We start from the raw sequence: 26,867 nt of genomic DNA on the forward strand, positions 1-26,867 counted from the left end.
GAGAGGCATAGACTCAAGCTGAACACACTTTCAGCCAACCAAAACAACTGCATGCAGCTGACTCAAGCTGGACACTTCAGGTGCCATCTCTAATTAAATTTTAGACCACCGCTGACCACCTGAAATATTTATATTTCGGATAAGCATAAAACAAACGAAACATATAGTTATGAGAACTTGCATTAACACATCCATGGAGTTTCTGCATAATTTTAACATTGTGGCTTTCTTTCTCTTATATACAAACAGCCGTCGTAAATCTGCACTCTAGAAGCAAGAACTAGGGAAAGAAAGAAGTCAAAAAGAGTAAAAAAAAAAAGAAATATTTGTATAGCTATGAACATATGGACAAGAGCTCTGGCACTCCCCGGTATACTGAGGTGTTCATTTACAAGGCATATATGCTCCCACTTGGATTCAAGTGCCAATAAACCTGCCAAATAGAAGCAAAGAAGTATTAACGCAAGGCCTCTCTGGCAAAAGCTGCTCCGTTCTTAAAATAGTTTTGTCCTTTTGTTTCTTCTCTGTGCCAGGAAAGGCGAGGGATAGAGACAGTGCTGCTGACATATCATCTTCATCATCCACTGCAGGACCTGGGAGTTCTTCTTGGCTGCCTTGTCTGTCACCCAAAGGGAAAAGCAATGACAAGACTTCCTTTTCCGATGATTTCTTCTTGCCCCCAAGTGCTAGTTCAAGATCTGGACTACTGGACTCTGGCATGCCTTCGTCCTCTGAATAAAGAACATGTGTGAGGTTCTCTGATACAACATTTCTGACAGGACCTGAATCCGCAGGAAAGAAAAACTTTTCAGCACTCCTTGGGTTCTCAGTCATCCCTGTTCCACTGTAGAAACCATGAACGTGTTGCTGCTCATTGACATAGCCAGATAGCAAAGGATGTACCTTAGATGATAAATTATTAGTTGTATTTTCATCCCTAGAACTACTATTAGCATGTATCTCACTGCAACTCCTCATCTTCTTGCATCTTTTTTCACCTTCAAGAGAAATGAAGTTTGCTCTCTCACTCCAAAGAATTATTTCATCAGTGCTCTTCGAGGGTTCACCAGAAGCACGTGTAACTATATCTATGGAAGATGAGTATGCACGTTTCCTGCTAGGCCTCGACTCCCAGCTGAGGTGGTCGATCTCCATCAGGTGTTCCTGCAGCTCATTATCTATACTAGCTTCATGTTTCATTGATCCTTCTTTCCCCCTCATTTTTTCACCGTTTCCTCTTCCTTCACCATCTGTTCATTGAGCAAACAAAAGGAAATTGAGCAGAAATATCCTGAACAAATCATGTAAACATCAGTGGAAGAAAAATCACCTTGTCCAAAATATGAAGAAATTGCTTGTGTAGGCAATACACTGTTCAGATTTTCTATGCTAGTTGCATGAATGCGTACTGGGGCTTTGCCATCAATGTCACTACCAGATTTCTCCTGCATGCAAATGGGTAAGCTCTGAGGATCTCATGCCACAAAAGCAACTGCAATCTAAACATGATAATCAAGGTATAAATTGATTGCAAATTAATTCATGAGATAATTCAAATGTGAGTAAATACCAGAGATTAACACCACTTATGATCAGAAAGGGCACAGTGCACAAAGCTCCTGCCACTATGAGGTCTAGAGATGGTCAGATGGACAACCTTACCCCTGCATGCAGTGAGGCTGTTTTCATGTTCCAAACCCAGGTTGCATTGGAGCAACCTTACCTTTATGCCAAGGCCACCTCATGATTAGAACCAACAAATTTTTAGCTATCATACTTGAGTCAGATTTTGCTCACCCCACCAACACCCCCCCCCCCCAAAAAAAAAAAAAGTATTGTCTTTCGATTAAAATATCCACAAACACCAGTTGTTAAAAGAAGTGGTCATGGATGAAATAAATTTGGAAATGCAAAAATACATCTGTCCTTGTTGAACCAACGTTATATAATGGATGAGAATTAAAATATTTTGTGACATGGCACAGGGTCATGCAAATTAACAAATGAGATGAACCTCTGATCAGAAGCCACACTCAAATGGCATTCCGCATTCACACATAAACTGGCGAATGCTCAAGGCTCATTGGGAAAGTCATCAAACATTTGTAACAATGGCAATCAGATCTTGTAATGCCAAACTGCAGAATGGATTTGAAGTTGTTGAACATTTTGAAAACAGAACTGCATGATATTTGGACTCAGCAGCATCTAGAAATGTATTGCATGATTCCTTCATTTGATAGATAGTATTTTAATTAAAACTCAAGGATATCCACAAACATAAACACAAAAGCATACCCATATCTACCCATCAAGTGTCCTCACACTCAGTTTCGGTAACATTTGGTCAAAACTAACTGATTTCACCCAATTTTGGCTATAGTGCCTGAAATGAGCTCGTTCTCAATTTCTTCAAACAAATAGTCTAAATTGTATCAATTTTTGAGTCATCCCTCTTTCTTCAATAAAAGAGTAGACTAACTCATGGATGATAAACATCACTTCTAACAAGTCTTTTCTCGAGTCTTAACATGTCAAATGAAGGGAAGTTTTTCTAAAGATGACCTTTTAGGTCTTTTTTTGGATAGAAGACATTCTAGCCCTCTGTGAGGTCGTTTACATGACAAAAGGGTCTTATGATTTATTATGTACCACATAAGTTCCCTAAAAACTGGATTTGCAAGATTTAAGTTCAGATTTGCTAGATATTAGCTTGAATAATATAGACACAGGCGAAATATATCAAATTGTGGTCTTTCTAAAATTTTTAATTATTGTAAAGTAAAAGTTAGACGTTGGAACTTGATATGATGGTAACCATACAATTATAGGCAAAGTATGCCATCTAGAAACCGGCCCCATACCGGTGCCACCCTATTACTGTGTCGATACAGGGCCGATTCGGCATACTGAGTGTCCCCATTGTGCTGCATATTGTTACTTAACTGTTACAGTACATTACACCCTGTACTGTCTAGTTTGGTATCGTAAGGCAAATCTTGATTATAGGTATACAAATTATTAGGTGTTTCAACAACATGATTGTTGAAAAATTTTATAATGTTATTGGTTCTTCATAATTTTGTTGTTAGTTTATAAATGAATTTAAAAATATTTTGTGCACATAGGTTTTCAGTCTAGAAATAAAAAGGCATCCTAGTGCACAAGACTTCCACCACTACAAGATCTAGGGAGGGTCAGATGTATGCAAGCTTACCAAAGTTTATGTAGCAAGCTTACCATCGCATCAAGGCCCACCCTATTTTCACTCTAGAAATAATAAAACCATACATCCACAATTCAAGATCTGTTGAGCCAATACTGAAGGGCATACCAGCTGGCAACTGGTTCGCTATGGTATGGGTCCACATCATACCATTCCTGGAAGACAAGGAGAGGGAGAAGGAGGAGGGAGGGAGAGCGAGAGAGGGCATTTGCCGTCTTCAGCTCAGGATTTTCAGAAAAAATTAGCGGGTCCCCTATTTCAAAACGAAATAGGGGCGACCCCCTACTTCAAAATAAAACGGAGGCGACCCCCTATTGATGAGAAAAGGGCTTTCAAGCCCTCCCTCTCTATCTCTCCCTCCTTTTGTTCTCCCTCTCTCCCCTCTCTCTCCCTCTTTTTTGAACCAATGCACTAAATTGTGCCGGCAACCGATCAAGTTCGATACATCCTAAACCAACTAGTTCAGCACGATTTCTAAAGACGAGAGGTATTCTAAAAAAGATAGTCGCCTTTTCTTTGGAGAAGTTGAGGGTGGAGGGTTCTTTAATGGTGGCGGAGCTTCATGATTTTCCTTCACGTGTTTTCATTCAGGAGGAGTCTCATACAATCTATCACCTTGCATATTATGTTCCATCCTATCCTTAGCCGAATGCACCATTCTCAATGGAGGACCGATCAATATGATGGCTAAGAAAAGCTCCGGATAGTGCAGAGCTATCTCATCACTTTTTTCCCCTGTGAAGGGGGATGTAAAAAAAATGACCAACTTGACCCTTAGCCTAAGCATTATATTTTTATATTTTTCAAAAATCTCCTTTTAGTGAAGAAGGATGGACTGTTAGTGTGGATGGCTTGGAAGATATAATTGGAGAACATGTACAATTCAGCAAACCTCGATCAAAATATTACAAATGGCATGCTCTAAAATTATGTCACATATGAATCCTTGGCTTAAAAACCAAAAGATTTTCTTTTAATTTGTAAATATAGAAATAGAAATACTAATCCTAGAAAGTTGAGCATTGGAACAATGGGAAATATAAATGCTTAACAAAGTGGATTGTTCTCCATAGTTTTTCACATGCTTTAAGTAATTCACATTAATCTTAACGTGTTACTACTTTAAGTAATTCATTCACTTAGCACTGTCAAGACAGTACAGAAAGAATTAGTAAGGATATGTTTAAGGTGCATTGCTGGACAAGGCTAGATTTTTTTTGTTTCTAAAATAGGACTTGTTGTTGATGTTAATATACAAGTATTGATTATCTGTTAAGTTCATTTTTTTTTTAACTTACATAATTATAATAAGCTCCATTTTACATCAATTTATGAATTAGATGTTACATAACTTGTGTCATCAAACTATTGCTTCTAATTCAATCAACATTCTAGCTCAACAAAGATGAAGGTTGGTCAATATTGTTTCACGCTTGCTGGACCAATGTGTCATTTTTGTTCTTTTTTCTTCTTCTTCATCCTCTTCCTCCTTTGTTTTCCTTTTCATATTTGTCCTGTTCATTTCTGTCTTATGCTTCTTCACTTTATTTACCCAATAGAAACTCTTTCATTCATAGGTTTTCTCATTTACCTTTTTCTTTCTATTACTTTATTGTGCTATTCCATTTTACCTTTCTAGTGTGTATCTTTGCCCGCTTCTTTGTCCACCTTTGTTTCTTCCAATTTAGTTGTTTTTCATCATCCTAAATTTGAGGGCAAATTAATCGGCAGTCCTTTGTTTAACTGCTGCTGTCAGTCCCTGGCCAAGTTCCACTTAACATTTAATCTTGATACACATATAGGCCTTCTTTTTGCATGTATCACTATTGCCACACACAGTTATAAGTATCTTATACACAATTGTGCAGAGGCATCAAACCTATAATAAAATAGTCATCAAAACCAAGAGCCATGAATAAAATCCCAGTCAACAAGGCCGAAAGATTAAACAGGATCAAACCTCAAGCACCCCAACAATTTTTAGAGTTCACCATCTATGAAGCAAGAGTGAGCCTTGGCGCAATGGTAATGTTGCTTCACTCTGGGTGTCACAAGATTAAAACATGGAAACAAGACTCCATGCAAGGGGGAAAAGCTGCATACATCTGACCCTCCCTAGACCCACAATGATGGGAGCCTCATGCACTAGGATGCCCTTGACCATCTAAGAATCCACATATTTACCTTGTCCTTGGATATTTAGAACAATGAGGCACACCTACAAATGCCATAGATCGCTATCACACAAAAACCACCAAAACACCTTTGACAATTATGAACCTTGTTGTTTGGATACCTGGGACATAAGTTAAAGATGGCACAACTAGGCACTTGCGAGTCCAAGCTGAATTGTCAGAAACATAAGCATGCATACCTGCGTGCATGCATGCACGCACGTATATATATGTAGTAATATGGTGGTATGTATCTGTGTCTGCATTTTTCAAGTGTGGCAACATTTTTGGCAACTGGAGTCAATGACAGGAAAAAACATGTTAATTTCGAAAAACATGTAAACAGCCCCAAAACAACAACAGGTATGCTGATATAAATATGCTCATGTAATTTGTGCAAAATCGGAGCAAATCCCCCTTCCCCACCCTCCAAAACAACACCAAATAAAATAAAAGATGATAATGATGACGATGTGGTAAGCAAAATGGTGCAGTTCAGCAATCACATAATGCATATGAGCAACATAACAGATGCAGCATATAAAAATAGTGATTCAAAATATTTCACCAGCAGTTGTAAGCTATTCTGACCATGAAGACATTGCATGCAGTAATTACAGTCAAGAAGCAAAGGGCATTGCAGACTTCAATCCTTCGGAAAAGTAAAGCTTTACCAGGTACATGGCCTCCCCTTTCAATGCAGGGCAGAAGTCCTTGGTACTCATCTGAAGGTCAGGCTCTGGACAAGTACCAAGCAAGCTGCACAGCTGGCCTCGGCTATCTGACGAGCAGCTTAGAGAGATCGAACCTGAAGCTAGCTGACATGAAGTATTTTGAACAAAAGAAGACTCCTTTGTGTTGCAGATCTCATCCTTAATACCAGAAGAAGAAATAGGCTGCAAATCCACCCAAATATTGGATTTCATTGCTTCCATGTTGACTGATCTATTATTCCTGGATAATTCCTTATCTGAACCCTCATGGGAAATATTCCTAGATAATTCCTTAACTGAACTCTCATGGGAATTTATTTTCCGAGAGGTAGAAGCTTCAAAGAGAGGGGAAGAAAATTCTTGCACCAAGGTATCTGTGCTTAACTTGAACTGACAAGCCTGCTTCTGTAAATCAGGCAGGATTTTTGAGCACTCTGTCCTTCCTCTGAAGACACCCCAGAGGAAGAATAACATATTCCAACCTGAAAAGAACAAAAAGCATCTCCTCACTGAGATGATATTTCTGAGATGTGACTCACAATACTAGATGGAGGGAAGAAAACATATAAAATCATGTTTGCACATAAACAGTCTATCAAAAGCACAGCTATATCAAATAAATGCCCTTAATACGGTTAAATACATAAATGCTGTTGCTTACGTTGGCAGTTTTCTGGTAGTTTATTTGATGGGAAAATAAGAATCTCAACCTCATTGATATTCCCTCTAAGGGCTAAATCATTTTTAAGCATATCTTCCAACAGCTTCCCATAAGTCCTTTCATAACTGTATCAAAACCAAAAAAAAAAGTATATATAAAATTCTAGATCTTAAAAAATAATAATAATAATTTATAAAAAATTGGGAAACAAAAACATCAAACAACCTCTCGATATCTTTGGCAAAGAAATAAATGGCAATATTATCTTCCTTAGGACTAATTCCCTGAAATTGCAACGGCCACAACCTAAAGCAAGGAGCTTCATCTAGTTGCAGTTTGCAAGGAAACTGGCTGACCACTTCAAGCACATTAGGTGACGCACAAGTTGACAGGTGAGCTTGAATCCCATCAAAAAATTCAGGAAGCCCTCCAGTCCTAAGCACCTCAAAACCACCTCTGCAGATAAAGTTCAGTTAATTATGGAAACCAAATTTAAAGTATTAAATAAGCCTTCTGAAATAAAAAGTTGAGAGATATCATACTGCCATATATTTTCTTGTTCAGGGATTACTGAAGCACCAAATGGGTTTGCAAGTAGAGAAGATTGATCGTGCAAAATTTGAGTTGAAGGCTTCGCGTTTGAACTATCAGTATTGGTAAGAATGGCATTGGAATCACTTGCTTTAGAAAGATATGAGGCTTCAACAGGGTGTTTAGCTTGCTGCATGTCAATCACAGGTTCTCTTCTGCCAAAATTAGCATCAAAGCTTCTCAAAACAGCTTTCCCATCAGATGTCCCTTCCAGAGGCAAGGCCTTCAGACCACTTGAATTTGACTGGAGATCTTTGGAAGCTGCTTCGCAACTCACTTCAGTACTCGGTGTTGAACACTCAGACTGGTCTGACAATTTATTTCTATTCTGTGTTTTAGTTTTTGCTGCTTCAATTGCGTCTTTCCATTTATTGCTTTTATTAATGCTTACTCTTAAACTTCTATCAGCAGCAGGTTTAAGAGCAGATATGCGAAGTTTGTTGATTGGGCAAAACTGAGTTGCATGACCTGTTTCATTACATTTATGACAACGAAATACTCGACTTCCACTTGAAGCAGCCTGTCTTGAACTGCTAGAATGAGTAGAATCCCTGCTTTTATCTTCTCGAGGGAAGGATTCTCGAACCAGAGACATACTGCGCTGCAGTACTGAGTCAGCATCACCATGTGATCTATCAATAGCAATGGGATTTGTGCAAGAACCTTCCCTAGGGACAACTTGGAATGGCCTTTGATCCTCAGGATTGCACAATTCATATCTTTTAAAAGAATTTGATGTCTGCTTCTTCACTTCAGTACGTCCTATTGCAACAGCAAAATAGAAATGAACATAGTTACTATTTAAACAGTATCATGATGGAGCTAAGTAAAAGGAGATACCAGTTACAAAGTCCTCTAAAGACATATTTGTACCTAAATCGTTAGGATTTTCTAGTCCCTTTTTGATGCTGAGTATGTCCTGTTCAGACGTATTACTTAAGTTTCCACTATGCTGTGAAATCTTCAGATCCATCTTTGCAGTAGATGCGCCAGAAGGATGATCTAGAACAAAAGAATTCTTCCTTTCCATCATATTCCTTTCTTTCACAGGTTTCCAGCCTCCAGGTTCATCAGATCGAGGTGATTTAAGTGATTGGGTTTTATTTAATGATTCAGTATTGGAGAGGCCTGAGCTTACACATTTGAATGATGCAGACTTCGTCATTGTTTTGACTATTACATCCTTCCTACCATTGCTAGAAACAGCTTCTCTCATAATTTTTTGCTTCCGAGGTGAATTGTTGATCAACTGTTTGACCTTTGGCCTCATGTACGAGTTGTCAAATGAAAGCTGCTTTGAAAGTGGCCCTGCAAAAAGAAAAGATCTATAAATTTAAAACTTCACTGCTCTACAAAGATAGAGCATGATTCAGCAGAAAATTGTCTGGGTATTTTATGTAACGCGAATTCATGGAAATTTACCTCTAGTTGAGTTAAGTTGTGCTTGAACCTTTGATGCGTTAGAGCTTGAGGTATGTGAGCGGGAGATAGCCTGGGAACCATTTGTTGTCTGACCTTTGAAAGATGGAGCCAGGTTGGTTGGCTTTACCTTTCCAAAATCCAGGCTCTTAAATGAACTCTCTCGAGACATGACAGCATTTTTCCTTGGACTGGATATTCCTATGGACCCACCACCTATTTCAGGGATCATTCTGCTGTTCATTGAAGTAACCTCCGGGCTGTCTGCATGCCTCTGGGCTGATTTTTGTGGACTTTGCATTCCTTTAGTAGACCCTCTCACTTCTGTATCAATGGCTTCAATATCCAACTTAGGTACACTTTTAGGGTTCAAATTGCTCCCAAAATTCTGACTCTTTTCTTTCAAGATATCTACTTTTGATGTTCCAGAAACTGAATCAGATTTATCCGTTTTTTTGTTTTCAGCATCCTCCTTGAGTTGGCATTCTTCACATAACCATTCACCTTCTGGAATTTTGTCCAACTTAATTCGCATGCAATAACTAGTTAACAGCAATTTTTTCAAGTGTTAGCCACAAACAAAAATCATATTAAGAGAAATTAATTAGATACAGCATGTCTGAAAATTGACAATGGCTTACGTGTGCTCTGCACCATCACTGCATCTACTACATGTAGCCAGAAGTTCTTCCACACCTGCATCCCCACATATATCACATACCTTTACCTGAAACAAATGGAATAAAATATATCACATAGACATGTTGTAACATAAGAAAAGCCAGGAAATATGAAACTGAAATCCAAGGGTTTTAGTTCCATCACTTTGTAGCAAAATAAGAGTCCTAAAACTTTCACCAGACATCGACTATCAAGTATTAATATTGACTGTTGGAAAGAAAGATAAAAATGTGAAAGATGGTGACTTCCATAGCAAAAGTTATTGTTATACAACCTGAACCATGTAAAACAACTGCCGGTCATAAACAGTTTAGATGATATATCATATCATGGATTCAAATTTAGTTGGGACAGTGAGCGACCTGGCCATCTTGTCCTGTTCCTAAGAGAAAATGGGACTTGAGACAGGTGGGGCCCTGATATCATCACACATGGGATGGCCTGCCTGCCAGTGGTGGTCCTGCCTGGGACAAGGTGCAAAATGCATAATCCCTCCATGTCCTGACAGGTTGGGGTTTGGAGTTCTTTTTTTTTTTTTCAAAGATAAAATGAGATTGGCCTCTCCACATCCCACACACTTATGTTCATTCATGGGTCCTTTTGAGGCATCAGGGGATCAGACCATCAACCCAATGCCACTAAACTGAGAAGGAGAAAGAAAGAATAAGCGAGAGGAAGGAAAAGAGAGTCTCAAGTTACCCAGACCCAAGTTCAATAACCACATTCAGTTGTTCAACACCAAGAAGATCATAGTCAAGGTGAGGATCCTTTTTTGCCATTAATTTGGCCAAAGTTAAAGAGATTGTGGTACCTCGCCTATCAACAAGAGAAGATTGTCTGTCCACAGGGTTTTTACGGAATCTTGTTTCGATATGAGACTTGTCCCCTTTTGGTCTCAGGTTGATGAGGTCTTCATCCCGATTCCCAATTTGATTCTCTATATTCTCTCTGTGAGATAAACTGCTTTGCTTCCATTCAATCCATGCGTTTTCCGGGTTCAATGAGTAAGACATAGTTGTTTGTGATAGTGATCTCTAGAAGTTGGCTAATCGCTTTCAAAAATGTTCTTTGGGATCATTAAACTGTTTGTATAGGATGAACAGCTAGGCAGTGGGCTACAATGGAGTGATGAGGGTCGTTTGCATACTGTATGTCTTCCCCCGGGTGTTAGGATCCCCTATGGAATGATGGAGTTGAATCAAGACACCTGCTTGCTTGGCTGAAGCTCCATGTCATGATTGAATCAAGCAAGAGAGTCTCCATCCTTTATGGTCCATTACGTCTTTCTCTTACTGATCCCCCTCCTCCCTCTCCCTTCTCGTTGCCTACCAAGAAAAAAAGGACTTTGAAGGTTCTGTGCCGATCGTGTTCTCTCGTCTTTCCAATAATGTTGAAAAGCCAGCACCAGTTGATCCAAAATTCATATAACCGTAAATTATCCTCCAGCAAATATGACCAGCTATCCAATAGTACCCAGCATTTGTGTTAGTGCACAAATGTTAGATATCAACTTCATTAGAGCCCTGCCAACAACAGAACGACATATTTGCAGTTACACTGCTACCAAAAGAGCCAGCTGAGCAACCTTGTAACAGTTACACCTAACAGCTCCCATTCAGCCCCTCCAAGAAACCACTATATGGTTGAGGATGGAACAAGATTTTGTTGTATACTAAATAATTCATTCAATAGCAAAGAAAAAGTGATTTTGAAATCATACTTTTGAGCTGAAATTAAACAAGAGTGGAGATATAATAACAGGCCTAATCCAATAGACCATAGATTGACAAATGTTGTCCAAAGCAGCAGCCTAGGCACTTAACTTGGCCAGACTGCCTAGGCAAAGCCTGCTTAAACCCTATTGCTTTAATGATTTCTTTCCCTGCATTCTTTCCCTATTTAAGCCCCATAAAGAAAATGAAGTGGGCTGATCAACGATTGCCAACATGTCAGCAAGCAGCCATTAGTAGCAACAATGGTTGCAGTGGCCATCAATAGAGCCAAATTTGTGTATATTTGTTCTTTCTTCTTTCTTTGATCAATCTTGATATCAAGATTTGCTGTTCAATACCGAGTCCGGTACCGTTACCAACCTATTACTATATTATTACGGGGCTGGTTCAATGTACCATCTCAATATTGAGCCCTATACTGATGCCAACCTATTACCGTACCGTTACGGAGCTGGTTTAATGTACCGAATATCAGTATCCCCCCCCCCGGCCCCCACCGCCCCCCAATACTACATTCTAATACCAAATTGCTAGGGTATGGTATGCCTCAAAACACCAGATTCGGTACAATACGGCAAACCTTGCTTCATATTATTCTCCTCACCATCCTTCCTTTGAGTTTTCTCTCTTTTTCTTCTACTCCTACCCGTTCTTCATCTAGCCATTCTTTTCCCTTTTTCCCCTAATTTCTCCTTTTTGTTCTGCTTGCTAGCCTCTGTTCTACTTGCCTCTTCCATGATGGTTGTTTGCTGTGGCCCTGTAGCCAGCTGGCTTCTACTTGCTACACTCCTATTCCCTGCTTCTTGCTAGGTGTTAGCTATGTTCTGCAACATGTTGACTACTATAATGGACCAATGTTGCTGCAACTCTCCTCTTGCAGCATTTGGTCTTTAAACTTTTTAAATATGAAAAATAGGTTTCATAATACCAGTATTGGTGGAAAATGGGTAAATATAGGATGTATGCACATTCTTCTTTATGCATATGAACTAAAGATATTTACAATAAAAGCTTGGAATGATTTCCTCCTCCACCTAAGCACCTACGCAGCTGCCTGGCCATGCAAACTTTCCACTGCTTGGACTCGCCTAGGCAATCTGACAACTTTGGGTTGACTTAATGAATGTGCTCATCAAGCAGGGTGAATGAACATAGTTCTTAATTATTTTAATCATCTCAGCGAAGAGCTTAAGCTTAGGTAACTGAACTTACTGAGAGTCTTCTAAAGCATTTATTTGAAATTCGGATTAAGTATTTAAGATAGCCTCACATATATTATGGATTTTTCACATTGCAGTTTCATTCTGATTAAGTTGCTTCTAATGGATCTAATCATGGTTACAGAATGACAAGTGTTCTTAATACTTAAGATGAATTCAGTCAATATTCATCAATCTTTCCTTCCTTACCTTTTCAACTTTTAACCGAACAACAGAATTTCCATAAACATCCCATTAAACCTTTGTACACCTCACTTTGCGGACCCTCTTGACTGTCTTGCTACAATTGGCAACCAAATCAAATCCTACTGCCCCAACTCCTAAGCTTATTGGTTGCATAACTAGCAATATGATATGTAGAGTAAGTTTTTGTTATTTTGATTTCTTTCAATGCCAACGCTTCATTTTACTAAAAAGTATGAAGCAACACTTTGATCTGCATTTATGATAATTCACCTACACAATTTTTATAACAGCCTGAATTATAGGCAAATGCTCAAGCAACTATAACGGAGTACATCATCACATTGCATAACTAACAATCTGACATGAAAGTGAATATCTGTCATCTTGATTCCTTTCAATCCCAAACCTCCATTTTACCAGTCAGTACAAAGAAACACTTTGATCAACACTTCCAACATTAGCTCTATGGCCCTAAAACTCTTACTGCAATAGTTTACTTACATGATTTTATAATTGCCTCAATTATACCATCTGCTTGGGCAACTATGAGAGAGTACCTCATCAACATAATCCCTGCTTTAAGAGAGAGAGAGAGAGAGGATTTTGGGAGTAAGAAATGGAATAAGTCAGACATGAAATCTAATTGATCTCCTCAAGATTAGGCTCCTATTCGAAGCCCACCAATATGTCTTGCAAGTAGGCCAATTTCAAGCCTTAGGCGGGATTTGAATCCATGAAACATTCAAGTACATTAAGGATTATCAGCTAGTTTGTGTTCCTAGACTTTAAAGTGTAAGGGAGGAAGGGATGGAGGGAGAGATCAGCATAGGATGGTGGAAGACAGCATTAACCAAGGATTCGGGTCCCATATTATACCATTTAATGACAGAATGGCACTTGGGGGACACTCATTCACCAATTCTCACATAAACTAGGACAGCCCAACCATCCCGGTTGGTACCAGCAAGGACAAATTGGGATGGTTGCATCCCAACACTTTGGGATAGCCCAACATCAGGGGACATCATTTTTTTTAATCTTTTTCTCTTCATTCAGGTTGTTTATGATCATTTTGATCCATCTAAACACTGTACCGACCCAGGACCAAACCAAGGCGAAAACCAATACTAGGCCTTAAATTTTATTTTCACCAATAAGTATCATATATTTCTCATATGAAAGGAAACCCTTAAAAATTTCCTCGAGGTATTCTATGTTTTTCCCCTCCTTTCTTCAGAACAAGATATTACCGTACATGTTAGGTACATGATATTAATCAGGTAATAAAAAAGGCCCTAAACAAAATCCTAATTATATATGTAGTGATTGGGAATATAATTTCTTTCAAATAATGGAGTTCTTATAATCCTCATCAGAGCAAATACATCATGCATCAACTTCTTGACAAAGTATGATAACTCCAATTCAAATCCTTTTTATTCCATAGTGATTTCACAAAATACCCTGATTTTAAGAGTATGTAGAGGCTTTATGTCATTCCACTACAGCCATATGATGGTAGGTTAGTCAAAGAACATTTTGTTCATTTACAAAATGAAAGGCCTTGCAAGAAGCATTTAAAGATTACATTTTTTTAGGACTTTTTTTTGCAATATAAAGGATATATATTACAAAAAGAACGAGTACTTAACAAATGATTAAAAAAAAAAAAAAATTCAAAGCAATTAAATCAAAAAATATATATTTCTAAAAATTACATAGTCAAACAATCTTCTATCAAAGAAACATGTTAAGAGTATTTCAAAAGATTAGACATGATGTACCATTTATAATTTACAAAAAAAAAAAAAAAAAAAAAAAATTTATGTCAAAAAATCACATGATCCTCTAAATCTCTCTAGAAATTGTCATCCGGGGCTTCCAAATATTTTGGAACTTACAAAATTTGAGTTTATTCAAGGAAAGATTGCTTCACAACATACAAGAAATTAGCACAAACTAGGTACATATACAGCATATTTAGATTCATAAGTTAGTTTCAGCTTAAACTACAAATCTGAACCCTGCTTCAAATAGGTGCCCGCAAAAATTTGTCTCAATTTTGAAGTTCTGGACCAAGCTTTACATATTAGAAGATTTCAAATTTATGCAAAAATTAATGCCAACCACAAAAAAACCTAACAGTAAGTCACTAGTGTTAGATGTATGCTCTAAAAGCCAATTAGGCTGACACTTATAAACTTTCTAGGTGCATAATTTTGTGATTGAATTATTGATATTAATCAAAATTAGATTATTTTTTCATTCATATTGTGTTTTATGTCCATGAATCGTCCAAAAAATTAATAAGATAATGACACATTCTCAAGAGTTGAAAATTCAAGACATTTGTCATCTAATATATATAATATAAAACGGAGCAACCGCGTTGGTGCTTCTCCATTTGACACGTGGATAAGGATGGAGCCTCTGTTTTAATGCGTGAATTTTTAAGGCGAAGGAGAAGAAGCTGCTCGGCAAAAAAAAAAAAAAATCACCCTCCCCTGTTCAGAGAGGTTCGGAGAGGAAGAGGAGGAAGAACGGGGTGGGGCGACAAAGGGTGCCGGCACCATCGCCACACGAGCGGCACTACACGACGAACCGGGCGTAAGCAGAGGAGATGCGGCAGAAGACGGGCGAAGGAGAAGAAGCTGCTCGGCAAAAAAAAAAAAAATCGCCCTCTCCTGTTTGGAGAGGTTTGGAGAGGAAGAGAAAGAACGGGGTGGGGCGGCGAAGGGTGCCAACACCGTCTCCGCACGAGCGGCACTACACGACAAACCAGGCGCAGGCGGAGGAGATGCAGTGGAAGACATTCTTGCCGTACCGCCAGGACCTCCTCAACTGCCTGGGCTTCAGTTCCCGCAGCTATGGCGCCATTAACGACTTCGCCCATACCCTTCATCCCGTCTCTTCCAGGTAAGCCACGTCGTGTCTCTTCCATTATTCCCCCATCTTTCACCCCACCAAAAAAAAAAAAAAGAGAGATGTGAATAGTTTCTTATTTTTCTTTTCTTTTTTCTTCTTTCTGAGTGGAATTATTGGTGTAATCCCCAATCTGTGGTTCTGAAAAGGCGAGATTAATGTCAGTTATTATTATTATTTTTGTCAATAAGTTGGTAATGGCAGGCCTTTTTTAGATTTTTCTCTTGGAAATTATTAATAATGAGTCGCGGTAACTGCCGTCTCTTTGAAGGGGCCGTTTGGATGTAAACAATGCCAGCTTGGTGCCTAAGCTTTACAGTTTTCGTAACATTATTATTTACACTTAAAAAATTTATCAGTCGTATCTTAAATCGGAATTGAATTCATTTTGTAATGTGAAAAAGGACGTGCATTCCACGTGAGTCGGACCCCACTCCGCCTATGAGTGGATTTTTTTGTTTTTTTTTTTAACTAAATGAGGGGATATGCGAGGAGAGGATTAAAAAAGAAGAGATGAAAAAATTTAAAAAAAAAATTAAAAAATAATAAATAATAAATTTATGAAGCGGTTTCATAAAATTGGGATCGTCCATGTTCACAAAACACAAATCCTATTAAGAAAAATCTAGGTACATGGGATGGAGAGTCTTTCGTTGCGTATTCTCTCTTTCCCCTCCTCCCTTCTCTATTATTTTTCCTTGCTTTTTTTTCCCTTGCTTTTTTTTCTGCTTTTGCTTTATCATGAAGTGGGGCAGCAGTGTATTTAAACTTATTTATTGAGAATTTTGATTGAATATATTTATAAATTATTTATTGAAATTTTGATTGAAGTTTAATAATAATACTGTACTAATTTCAAACTTGCAGTTCATATTGTAGTGTAAATATTTGATAATATATATGATTGATCCAGTTGAAGTTTATATTATTATAGTGCAAGTGTTATTCATTAAGGAAGGTTTATATTGTTGCAATGTTTGATAATATATGCGATTGATTCAATTGATGAAGTGCTAACTTCGATCAATGAAAAAAAGTTGATTTTGAAATTTCATGCATCGCATGGGGTTCTAAGCTAGTTGATAATTAATTCCCGAATGCTCTCAATCAATGGATAATCACAGAGACGGTGATTGATCCGATCGATGCACAGATCGCTTCCCCATTAGGATGGACAAATTTCGAATCTATAGTGTAGAGACACTAGAGCGAGAGTGCAGGTGTTTGTTAGAGAACAAAGATACCAAATATGACCATTATGAGAAGTCATTTGGATGGCTATCCACTCATCATGACTTGCTCGATGCTATAGTAGTGCAACTAGCTCTTAGACTTAAGGTGCCTCGGCTATTCACAATGAGACTGCTATAATTTGACTACACATACACTCAGTTCCTAACCATATGGGTCCTTGCACTGCATGTTGGCTATAGTAAGTTTATTATAGGAATAGAGTGCCTATCAAAATAAAATCTATCATCCTTGATAGACAAGGAAGATAGTCCTATGTAATTTATAAGACTATGTTCAAAAAATCTTACCCAGGACAAGATGAATACTGGAAAAGAGTTTTCACATACTTCACAGTAGAAACTCAAGTCAAGTAAATCTTACATATGACAGATGTTGTGGTTTGATGAGTAATCCATAACCTTCATCTTGTCGGAATCCAAGAAAGAAAAATTGTATCATACGGTAACTGTATCTAGAGGTTCATTCCATTCCATTTTGCTGGCCTACCACCATATGCTGCTAGATGTCATTGGTGGATTGTGGAGCCCATAGAGAATCAGATAGATGATCAAATAATTCTTGTTCGGAAGAATTGAAAATGTTTCAATCCATTGAAAAGAGTTTCAATGATATTGTGATGGAGATCACAACATTACTCACTACTATGAAATTACACACAAGGAATTTGAGACTGATAAAATGGTTGAAATCTAAATTTTCAATAAGATTGATAATTGGATTAACTTGTAATTGTTATAAATAGCAAGAACTTAATTAATTGCTAAAGGTTTACAAAATTCAAGGAGGACTAATATGCAAATGTTGCATATCTTAATTTGATTAGATCAAATTAATTATGGCTGAATTCAAGTTAAATCAAATAGAAATTTGGTTCAATTGAGTTTGGATCTAGATTTGGGCTTAGATCACATGCACCCAAATGGATTTAGATGCATCAGATGTTTGACATCTGAATCTAGTCTAAATAATCAATTTTGACTTGATCTTGGACCAGTCAACAGGGCCCATACCCTAAGATTTCTTGAATGAAACCCTAGGCGCCACATGAGAGAGCAAATGGGGAAACTTTGGGGCGCCACCCCTAGGATTTTTGAAACCCTAGCCGCCCAAGCCAAAATGAAAATTTTTTGGCTGATTTAAAGGAGGTGGCAACACTGGGACTCTATCTCCAAGAGTCCAATCCATCAGGAGCTTTTTCAAGGAGATTAATTTTCATGAAAACTTCGGGTGCCACCTAGGGTTTTGAATCTATAAATTAATGGCTAATCCCCAAGGGTTAAAAGAGTTTCCACGCCCCAAGTTCTCTCCCCCAAGCCTCAAGGCTGCTGCCTCTATCTCTCTTCCCTCTCCTTCATGCCTCAGAGCCTCTCTCTCTCTCTTCTTCTTGGTTGTGCCGAAATCAGATTTTAGCAAGAAAGTTTTTAAAGAGACCCTTGTCCTGCTCCTGTCCTCAAGGTGTTGAGAATAATCATCCATCAAGCAATAGTTCCACAAGGGAGCTAGCATCCCGGAGAATTAGAAGGTCGCTGATCTATCTTCAACTCTACGTGGATACTCATAGAGGCCAAGCACTTGCATGGCCACAAGGAGAAGAATTTTTCCATGATCATCAGTTGCGGAGTTCATCAACCCACGCATAGATATAAAGAAAAATCTATTTTTCTTTTAATACTTGTTGATTCTTTTCTTATGTACATTGGGATATTGTTGTTAGATTTTCTTTTTCGCATGAAGAGATAGGTAGTTAATCTTTTTTTCCACTATGCATGATGAATAGATTAGATCTATTTCTTTTCTACTAACTCTATTCAATTAATATGATTAATTGAAACATGTGAAGATTTATTTTAATTAATGTGTGATTAATTAAAATACGTGCGAGAAATCTAAAAGATCCTTCAACTAGCCCCTATAGAAACTTCTATAATGAAGACTTAACATCAGAAGCTAGATCATCTACACAGACAACAAACCAGCTATAAGTTCTTATATACAATGGAAAAAAATTGTGATATTGCTAACTTAAGGGAGGTGGTTGGCCTTGGACTTCAATGCATTTATAACTTGAACTACCGAGATGAAATTCTAGGGCTAAAAAACCATCTGTCTAGAATTTGCGATGGCATGGTAAAGGCAAAAGCCAGCCACATATTTATAATTATAAAGCAAATAAATAATTTATTGTTCCATAAAGTAAGATTGTAAGTAACCATATTACTGAATCCTACTTTAAGTCATTTAACTTGGAAAAAAAATTGTGATATTGCTAACTTAAGGGAGGTGGTTGGCCTTGGACTACAATGCATTTATAACTTAAACTACTGGGATGAAATTCTAGGGCTAAAAACCATCTGTCTAGAATTTGCGATGGCATGGTAAAGGCAAAAGCCAGCCACATATTTATAATTATAAAGCAAATAAATAATTTATTGTTCCATAAACTAAGAGTGTAAGCAACCATAATACTGAACCCTCCTTTAAGTCATTTAACTTACAATCATTATATCTCACACGTCTTATAGGGACAAGTATAAATCTTTTGGCTTGCAATATCTAACTAAAATTATTTTGTTTCACAAAAATCAGAACCAGCGTTTTTGAAGTCTTTCCTTGCTTTTTAATAATCACATAATTCTAAGAAACAACCACAGATAGAATGTGCATGCACAAAATGGTACAAAACAAACTCTCCTCAATGCCTACATGGCAGCAGAAGTCTCTTTTTCATATTTCAGGAATATTTATTGGTTTATCACAGAATAACCTCAATTCAAGTTTTATAAACAAAGCATAGAACTAATGAAAAAGAAGTTCAAATGACCAAGGAATACGGTTAAAGGTACCAAAAGTGCCTAATAGGAGGACCAGGCATTTCTATAATCATTGGATAGCCAAACTGAACAAAGAAAAGAGAAGGAACTCACATCATCTAATCCACTGTCTGATTCAGAATTTTCCACCTTAGTAATCAGATGCTGTTGCATGTCAGGCCCTTGCACATTCGATGCCTCCAATAAGGAACCATTCTTTCCAAATTGCTCACAAGTGTTCCTGCATTTAGTAGCTTCATCTGATGGATTCTCACCATCCATGGCAGCTTCAGTTTCAAGGCATGAATCATGGTTCTTTAAAGCCCTCGAAGAGGAGTCACCTCTGATTTGACTCAGTTTACTATCTTCATAACTTGGGAGTGCAGCAGACTTCTGCCCATCAATACTTGTGGAAACCAATGGTCCTCCAGGTGAAGATTTGACATCATTCATTGAGCATTCAGAAGGCTCTTCTTGATGTTGAGAAGTTAGATATCCTTCCAAATCCTTAGAATCAAGACTACAGTCGACACATCCACTTTGGGAATGGGGATGTGAAGACAGCATTTTGGTAGACAATTCTTTTTTTGTGGGAGGTAACTCTACAGGGTCAGACTTGTGAGAAAAGGCAGCATTTACAGAGCTACCACTTGAGCTCTTCTTCCATGAAGATTCCAGAGGGCATGTGCTTAGTTCTCTTGATTTACTTTCACTTGCTTCTATTTCATGATGATGAGATCCATGACAGGCATCCACCTGTACCTCCATCTCATTTTCTTTAGCAAGTAAATCATAGGTCGATGCAGAACTACATGATGTATCTTTCTTGTCTAGGTCGACATTCCGATAACAGGCTGGAGTATTGGCATCTCTGACTCCAGTGATACATGACAAATTATCCCCATGGCATTCTAGTCCACGCTGCTCTTCATCTCGATGTAAAAACATCCCAAGGTGCGAATCAGATGCAGAGTGGCAGCATGAGGGATTTAGCCTGTGACTAGTCCCAGTAGCCTTTCGAAGAGGCTGATCTTCTTCTGCCGCATCACCTAAAGACACTTTTGGAGGCATGTCAACATCTTCAGATGCATCATACAAAGCAGAAGCTCTCAGAGTTGCTTTACTTTCGGCATTTTCAGAATATGAATCATGGCTCGAGCTTGTGCTTATTAAATTGCTTGTGTCACTAGCTGCATGTTGTTGGTTATCACATGCTCTGCTCTTAGTGGGAGGCAACTCATCAACACCAATGAATGAACAACTATCAGTTTCTTTTCTCTCACAGATACTGTCAGAAAACCCACATTCAACTTTTGACATCATGGCTGACATATTACGATGCATACAAGAGGAGCAAGGAGCAAAGCACACATTGCATGTCCCAGATTCTGCCCTCATCTGAAGGCCATCGTCTATAAACATATAGCTTTTTTCAGATTGTAAAAAACCCTACAAAAAACAGTGTAAATGAATTTCAGAGACAACTTGTATGCATGAAACATAAAGGCTGTGGACCAAAATGCATGAGAAATGTATAAACACATGAACTTGTGTATGATAATTCACGTTGGGAATTTCAATAAAGTTCCAACTCAAGTTCTCTTCTACATGAAAAGGACAGTAAGTAAACATATAACAGTAATAAACAAGGATGATTAGTGTACAACAAGCAAGATTATAAAGGAACAAACACCAAAACTAAAGAATGGTAGAAGCAAATAATGCTTTCACACAGTTGAGAACCTTTTCCCTTCAACACATATGCAAACGTGCAGAAGGGCACATTCCCACACACAGGCATGCACACAGATTTGCACGTGCACAAGAAGATATTTTCATTTTCAAATATGGCACGATATAATGCCAGCAAGCAGAGACTCTCTGAATAATGGTCCTTAGCCATTCTCACACAATGAAAATTATTATAAGGTTAGAAGCATCATCTGGAAAATGGTCAACAAGACCAAACCAGCTTCTTTTGGAACTCAAACTATTCCATGCAGCTGTCTCCTTTTAAACTGAGAAATCTGGTATAAGGCACAAATCAGAAGCCCAAGACAGACACTGAAAACAAAAAAACCTACAACGAACAACAGTTTTCTATGCTGAAATAACAAAAGATGGTTCTATAAAACATAAAGTCATAGACTTCTTGCTGCAGAGATAATAAGGTTTCAACCATGGTTTTATGTCCCGACAGGATGCGGAGCATCCCAACCGTCCTATCCCATTTCTGTGAGAAAACGGGATCAAAATGGGCTTGGGTCTTTGAAACCCATTCACATAGGGAAAGAAGAAGAAAGGAAAAAGAAGGAAATGAAGAAAAGATGAAGAAAAGGAAAAATAAAAGGAAAGAAAAAGAAAATTGAAAAAAATAAAGAAGAGAAAGAAAAAGAATGAAAAAGGAAGGGACAAAGAGGAAGATAGACAAAAAGAAAGAAAAGAAGGAAGAAAGGAAAAAAAGAAAGAAAGAAAGGACAGAAGAGGAAAAAGATGGAGGATATCCATCAAAATGTATGACTGGGATTGCTGTTGGGACGGAACAGGACAGCAGGACATTCCGTCCTGTGGAGAAACCAGGACACCTTTGTCACATGGGATTTAAAACCTTAGTTTCAACTTTTGTCAATAAGGAGAAAAAAAGGATAATTAAGTTTTCAACAACAGGATTTTTAAGTGATGTGCTCAAGAACAGAGATCCTTTAATGTGCACAAAATAATTTGCTTGTTGCAATTGTTGCAGATCACATCCATTCTAAGAGGAAGAGTATATAACAGGCATCACAGTTGATTTAAGGCCAGAACATTTACGATACTACTGTACAAATCAGGATTCACATGGACACATTAATCATGAGGATTGAATATCAATTTGTACATGTGCATGCACCACACACATAATTGAAAGATCTTTCACACAATATGATGGTCTCAGGAAACATCACACATAATACATCATCAATGGTCTCATGACAACTAAACCATGATATTTTACAACATGACAGACTTAAGTATGAGATGCAGTTTTATCTTTCCACATCGATGAACAAATTCACAAATACAACCAGCACAATTAGAAAGACTTCTATACTGTGATGTCACGAGGCAAGATGCTAATTAACCCCAATTTCACCTTAGGCATCATGGCTTCAATTGTTGAACAAATATGGGGCAGTTGGAAGTTGAAACAAAGTTTGAGGCCACATAGCTGCTAAAAGCCATGCATGAATCCTTGAAAACTAGTCTACTGCTAGGTCGAGTAAATTTCCATCAATTTAAGCACAATGACACTACAAAGATATGCCCCATATAAATGGCTTTTTTCACAGTGATAATTAAACACCTAAGTATCATTTCTGGAGAAGGCAAAATGCAAGGAGAAACTAAGAATGATAATAGCTAATATGTAACACCACCTTTGAAATTTCAAGATCACAAGCAAGGAGCAAGCAAACAAAATAACACGAGAAAGATTCTTTTGAGCAAAAAAAAAAGGGTCATGCAGCCACTATGTTCAAAACATAAACATAAATTTTATAAATGGAGAAGATGGATTTTGACAGATGATACATAACAATAATGTCTTAAGAAAAAAGAATAAAATATAATTCTTACAAGTACGCCCTTCTCCCTTGTACTGTGCTACTTTCATCTTGATCCTACCAGTGAATCATGTTATTAGGTCATATTAATCTATTGGTCATATTAATCTATTACACTACATTAGGTTTATTCCAAATAACGCTCAAAAAGCTGCTACTCATATTATCCACTTTGAGATCAACAAAAAATCTACATAAGGCAACAGACCCACCATTATAGAAATAATAATTAAAAAAAGAAGTCCTTCCTTGATATCAAAGTATGATAGATTGGCAGATGTCTAAAGAACTTGGAACAACCAGCACACAAGAGTAGCAAACAAGAGTTTGAGAAATCACTAAATGTTATTCCCTCGACCTAAATCTTGTCTACATGGAGTCTCTGACCGAACCATCTCATATCCTACTACGAGCAAGTCTTCGATACCATCAACATGAGAACCTAAATCTCCTTATGTACTAAAGTTCCATTAGCTCATGCGTGTGTGCTGACAATCTAAATGTTTAATAACTAAATCACTTTCATGATAATTTAAAACAAGAATGTCGGGCAATTTTTTCCTTTAAATTCAAGAATGTGCTCAAAAGATTCCAGTAAAACCATTAAACGTTCTTTACTGATCATTAAAAAATTGCATCATGATGAAACTAGATACTATAGATGTCAAATAAGTTTGTAAAAATAAATAAATAGCATATCTATACACCAAATAAAATCAAAATAGAAAATTGTCCGATACATCTCAGGTTCACCTCTTACCACGTTCATCCTTTGAAATTCGTGGTCCGACTCATCAACAGGTCCTTGGATGCGACAACTCCCTTGCAGGACTGGTGTTATCTAGAAAGCAGATCAGAAACCATATAACTTGCAATTTTTCGGCAATTGACTCCCAAGAACACCAAAGATAAAGAATAACAAAGTATTATTGTAGACAAACGATAAACACTCATCCAATGTCTCCAATAAAACCATCTCATATAATAAAAGACTGAATAGCAAATATGAAAATTAGGATATATAAAAATAATGCATTCATGTCTATTTACATTAATAACAGAACACACAATCATGCACCTGAAATCAAAAACCACAGTGTACAATGAATTGACCTGAAAAAAGAAAGGAGGGATCCGCTCTTTCTCCCGTAAAGACAGGCAAAAAACCCTAATCTCCCAAACCAATTGATCAAATCCAGCGAAAAACTCATAAAACAAGTATCAAGATTCCTGGTCAAAGGAAGAGTACCAATCCGATCAAACACATGGATCATTGAATTCATAAAAAAGGGACAAGGAAAATGCGAAAAATCACGAAAATGCAACCGATCAAGCAAAAAGACAACCAAGAAACGCTGCCAATCTTTAGACGAAAAGGAGATATCTTTACATGCCTCCGGTGCCGAGATCCTTTCGGTGCGATCATAGAGCTCTTTCAGAGGCCGGTCCGCAAGCTTCCTCATCCTCCTCCCGCGGGGGGGCCGCGAGATCGGCTCCGATCGGATTACCGTCTGACGCGGCACCCGTCCCCCGCCTCCATCAAAATTAGGGATTCCACCTCACACTACGGTCCCTACTAGAAGACGACGACGGCGTCTAGAGAAAGAGTAGTGAGAAGAGAGAGAGAATGGGTGCGCCGGGAATGCTAGCCTGCACCGTTTGGCGTACGGAAGAGGCGCTTAACGTGCGCCAGGGGTTGCGCGCATCCGTTGGGGACGAGGGTCGGCGTGGAGAACGGCGATTGCTTCTCGTGGAATCAAACCATGGCGAAGAGAGTAGAAGAGGAGAGAAGAAGAGAGAGAGGCATGCGTCCAGGGAGGTTGCCCCCTAAATTTAGAAGAGAACAGCAAAATAAGAGAGCCTTAAAAAACTCTTGAAGAGTGAATTCTTGATTTTTTCGTACGTGCGAGCGACACGTGATTGACTCGGCACACGTGTGGACCCGGCTGCCTCCAAAGCCATCGCGAATTGGCGGGTGACGCGCGTCCGGATGGATTGAAAGACTTGGGTGGAGGGCGGTGCGATGGTGCCTTTAATAACGGCAGGTCCCAGGCCGAGGGTTTTCCAAAAAATAAAATAACATCGCACGACGAGGTCTTCGCGGAATGACACCCGGGAGCTCGTGCCGGTGGTCGATCTCAACCGTCCGATCGACGGAAATCTTTAAGGTGACAATCGGATGCCTGAGATTTAGTTCTGTGTATTCTAATTCCGGAAATGGCCTCTCTCTCCTGTCGATTGCCATAAAAAAAGGGCCGGGAAGATTTTTTTTTTTTTTTTTTTTGGTGGGTCTGGGGAACGAAAGGGTGACGTCTGGCTTCTGGAACCTTCTGCGCTACGAAATCAAGCGTCGCACGCCCCCGGTCTACTGGACCATTCCACACGTGTACGGATGGGTGAGGGCCTCGTAAGCGGGAAAGTAGATCTGAGCCGTCCAGTTAGAAGATGGTAACGAGACTAGACGGGAGATGGCGTAGCGGACCCGCTAACGTCTTTCATGGGACAAATGGGCGGACCGGACCGGACCGGAAGTGCCACGTAACGGAGTTCCGTCAGAAGGTGGACCCAAGCGGAGCAGTCCTGCGATGTTTGAACACGTGTGTGGCACTTGTGAACGATCTTAAATAGAATTTAAACAGATAATTGGAATTGTTTGTACGAAAATTGACAGCTGAGTGCTGCTCCCCAGCCTGCTATGGTATGCGAGATCACACGAGGGTCAGGGAGAACCCGTGTACCATCCCATCAGTCACTGCACCACAGGTCCTGGAGTGGGAAATGAAATGATGTGATGAAGCATTTTTAGTTATATCGGATGGCCCGTATGGGTTCCTTGAGAGTCACGACACACAACTATTTGATGGATTGCCATGTTTTGATTCGCCAATAATTTTACCTACTGTAGTGTTTAGAACCCACTCTACAAATAACTCAACACTTGCTCGGCATTCATTTAATTCATCGTGACATGCAGCCTATATAATAGGTGTTGAATTATTTATAGATCGAGTGGGGTAATATCTACTGATTTGAGTCTATATATATCTCTTTTTTTTTTCAAAAAAAAATTTTTTAATAATGGATCAAATCAAGGCGACAACTGCAATACCATAACTCATCTTTTTTTTTAAGATTTTTTTCTCTATTTTAAATGAACTTGGGGATTCTTGTGCATGCATTTTTTTTTATTTATCTATTTTTTACTCGAGTTCTTTCTTTTTATAATTGCTATTGCTTCTTAAAAGCTTAGTGCACAATGAATTTACTTATTAAACATCTTGTATAGACATCCAAATAAAACTTGAGAAAGAATGAGAGAAGGTCTTTTGTGTGAAAGAGAGAAGAACAAAATAATAATAAAAAAAAAAGTTAATTCTGAGTCATGCCCCACAACCATTTTGACAAATATGATAATGTGTGATCGCATGTGATCACATACCTTAAAGCATGATTGGTGCATGAAAGACTGTAATGATTTTTCACGTGAAAGACCTAATCCGTTGCATCATAAGACAAGGATAATACCATAATAAAAAATGCTTGTGTTTCTATTTGTCCCCTCACTCCATTCCTGTAAGAAGACCTAGCCCCAATTTCATCCTAAGAGAAGAATAACACTATGATAGAAAGTATGTAGGTTTCTATCCCCTCTGCCAATGCATGAACTCTTGAAAT

The 26,867-nt window shown here is 38.3% G+C and overlaps 1 protein-coding gene across 7 annotated transcripts; it reads right to left on the minus strand.

The window, feature by feature from the left end:
* Positions 1-162: 162 nt before the first annotated feature.
* LOC105043860 (protein PARALOG OF AIPP2) lies at positions 163-25,036 on the minus strand. 7 transcript variants are annotated; one of them, XR_012140623.1, is made up of 13 exons: positions 24,587-25,036; positions 23,953-24,033; positions 19,705-21,039; positions 9,426-9,511; positions 8,788-9,326; positions 8,206-8,673; positions 7,317-8,127; positions 7,000-7,230; positions 6,775-6,899; positions 6,075-6,595; positions 5,523-5,694; positions 1,331-1,445; positions 962-1,250 (listed from the first exon to the last, which is right to left on the minus strand). XR_012140623.1 is itself a non-coding variant. In XM_019850033.3 (12 exons), the coding sequence occupies exons 2-12, from the start codon at positions 23,959-23,961 to the stop codon at positions 418-420; spliced, it is 5,073 nt and encodes a 1,690-aa protein (XP_019705592.2). In that variant the 5' UTR covers positions 23,962-24,023; positions 24,587-25,034; the 3' UTR covers positions 163-417. The 7 variants fall into 7 exon arrangements, 5 of the variants coding, with proteins under 5 accessions (XP_019705592.2, XP_010919895.2, XP_010919892.2 ...); XR_012140622.1 differs by lacking the exon at positions 962-1,250 and adding an exon at positions 1,571-5,444; XM_019850033.3 differs by lacking the exon at positions 5,523-5,694 and having other exon boundaries at positions 163-1,250; positions 23,953-24,023; positions 24,587-25,034.
* Between the last annotated feature and the right edge of the window lie 1,831 nt (positions 25,037-26,867).

The sequence above is a fragment of the Elaeis guineensis genome, chromosome 4 (assembly GCF_000442705.2).
Source record: "Elaeis guineensis isolate ETL-2024a chromosome 4, EG11, whole genome shotgun sequence".
NCBI lineage: Eukaryota > Viridiplantae > Streptophyta > Magnoliopsida > Arecales > Arecaceae > Elaeis > Elaeis guineensis.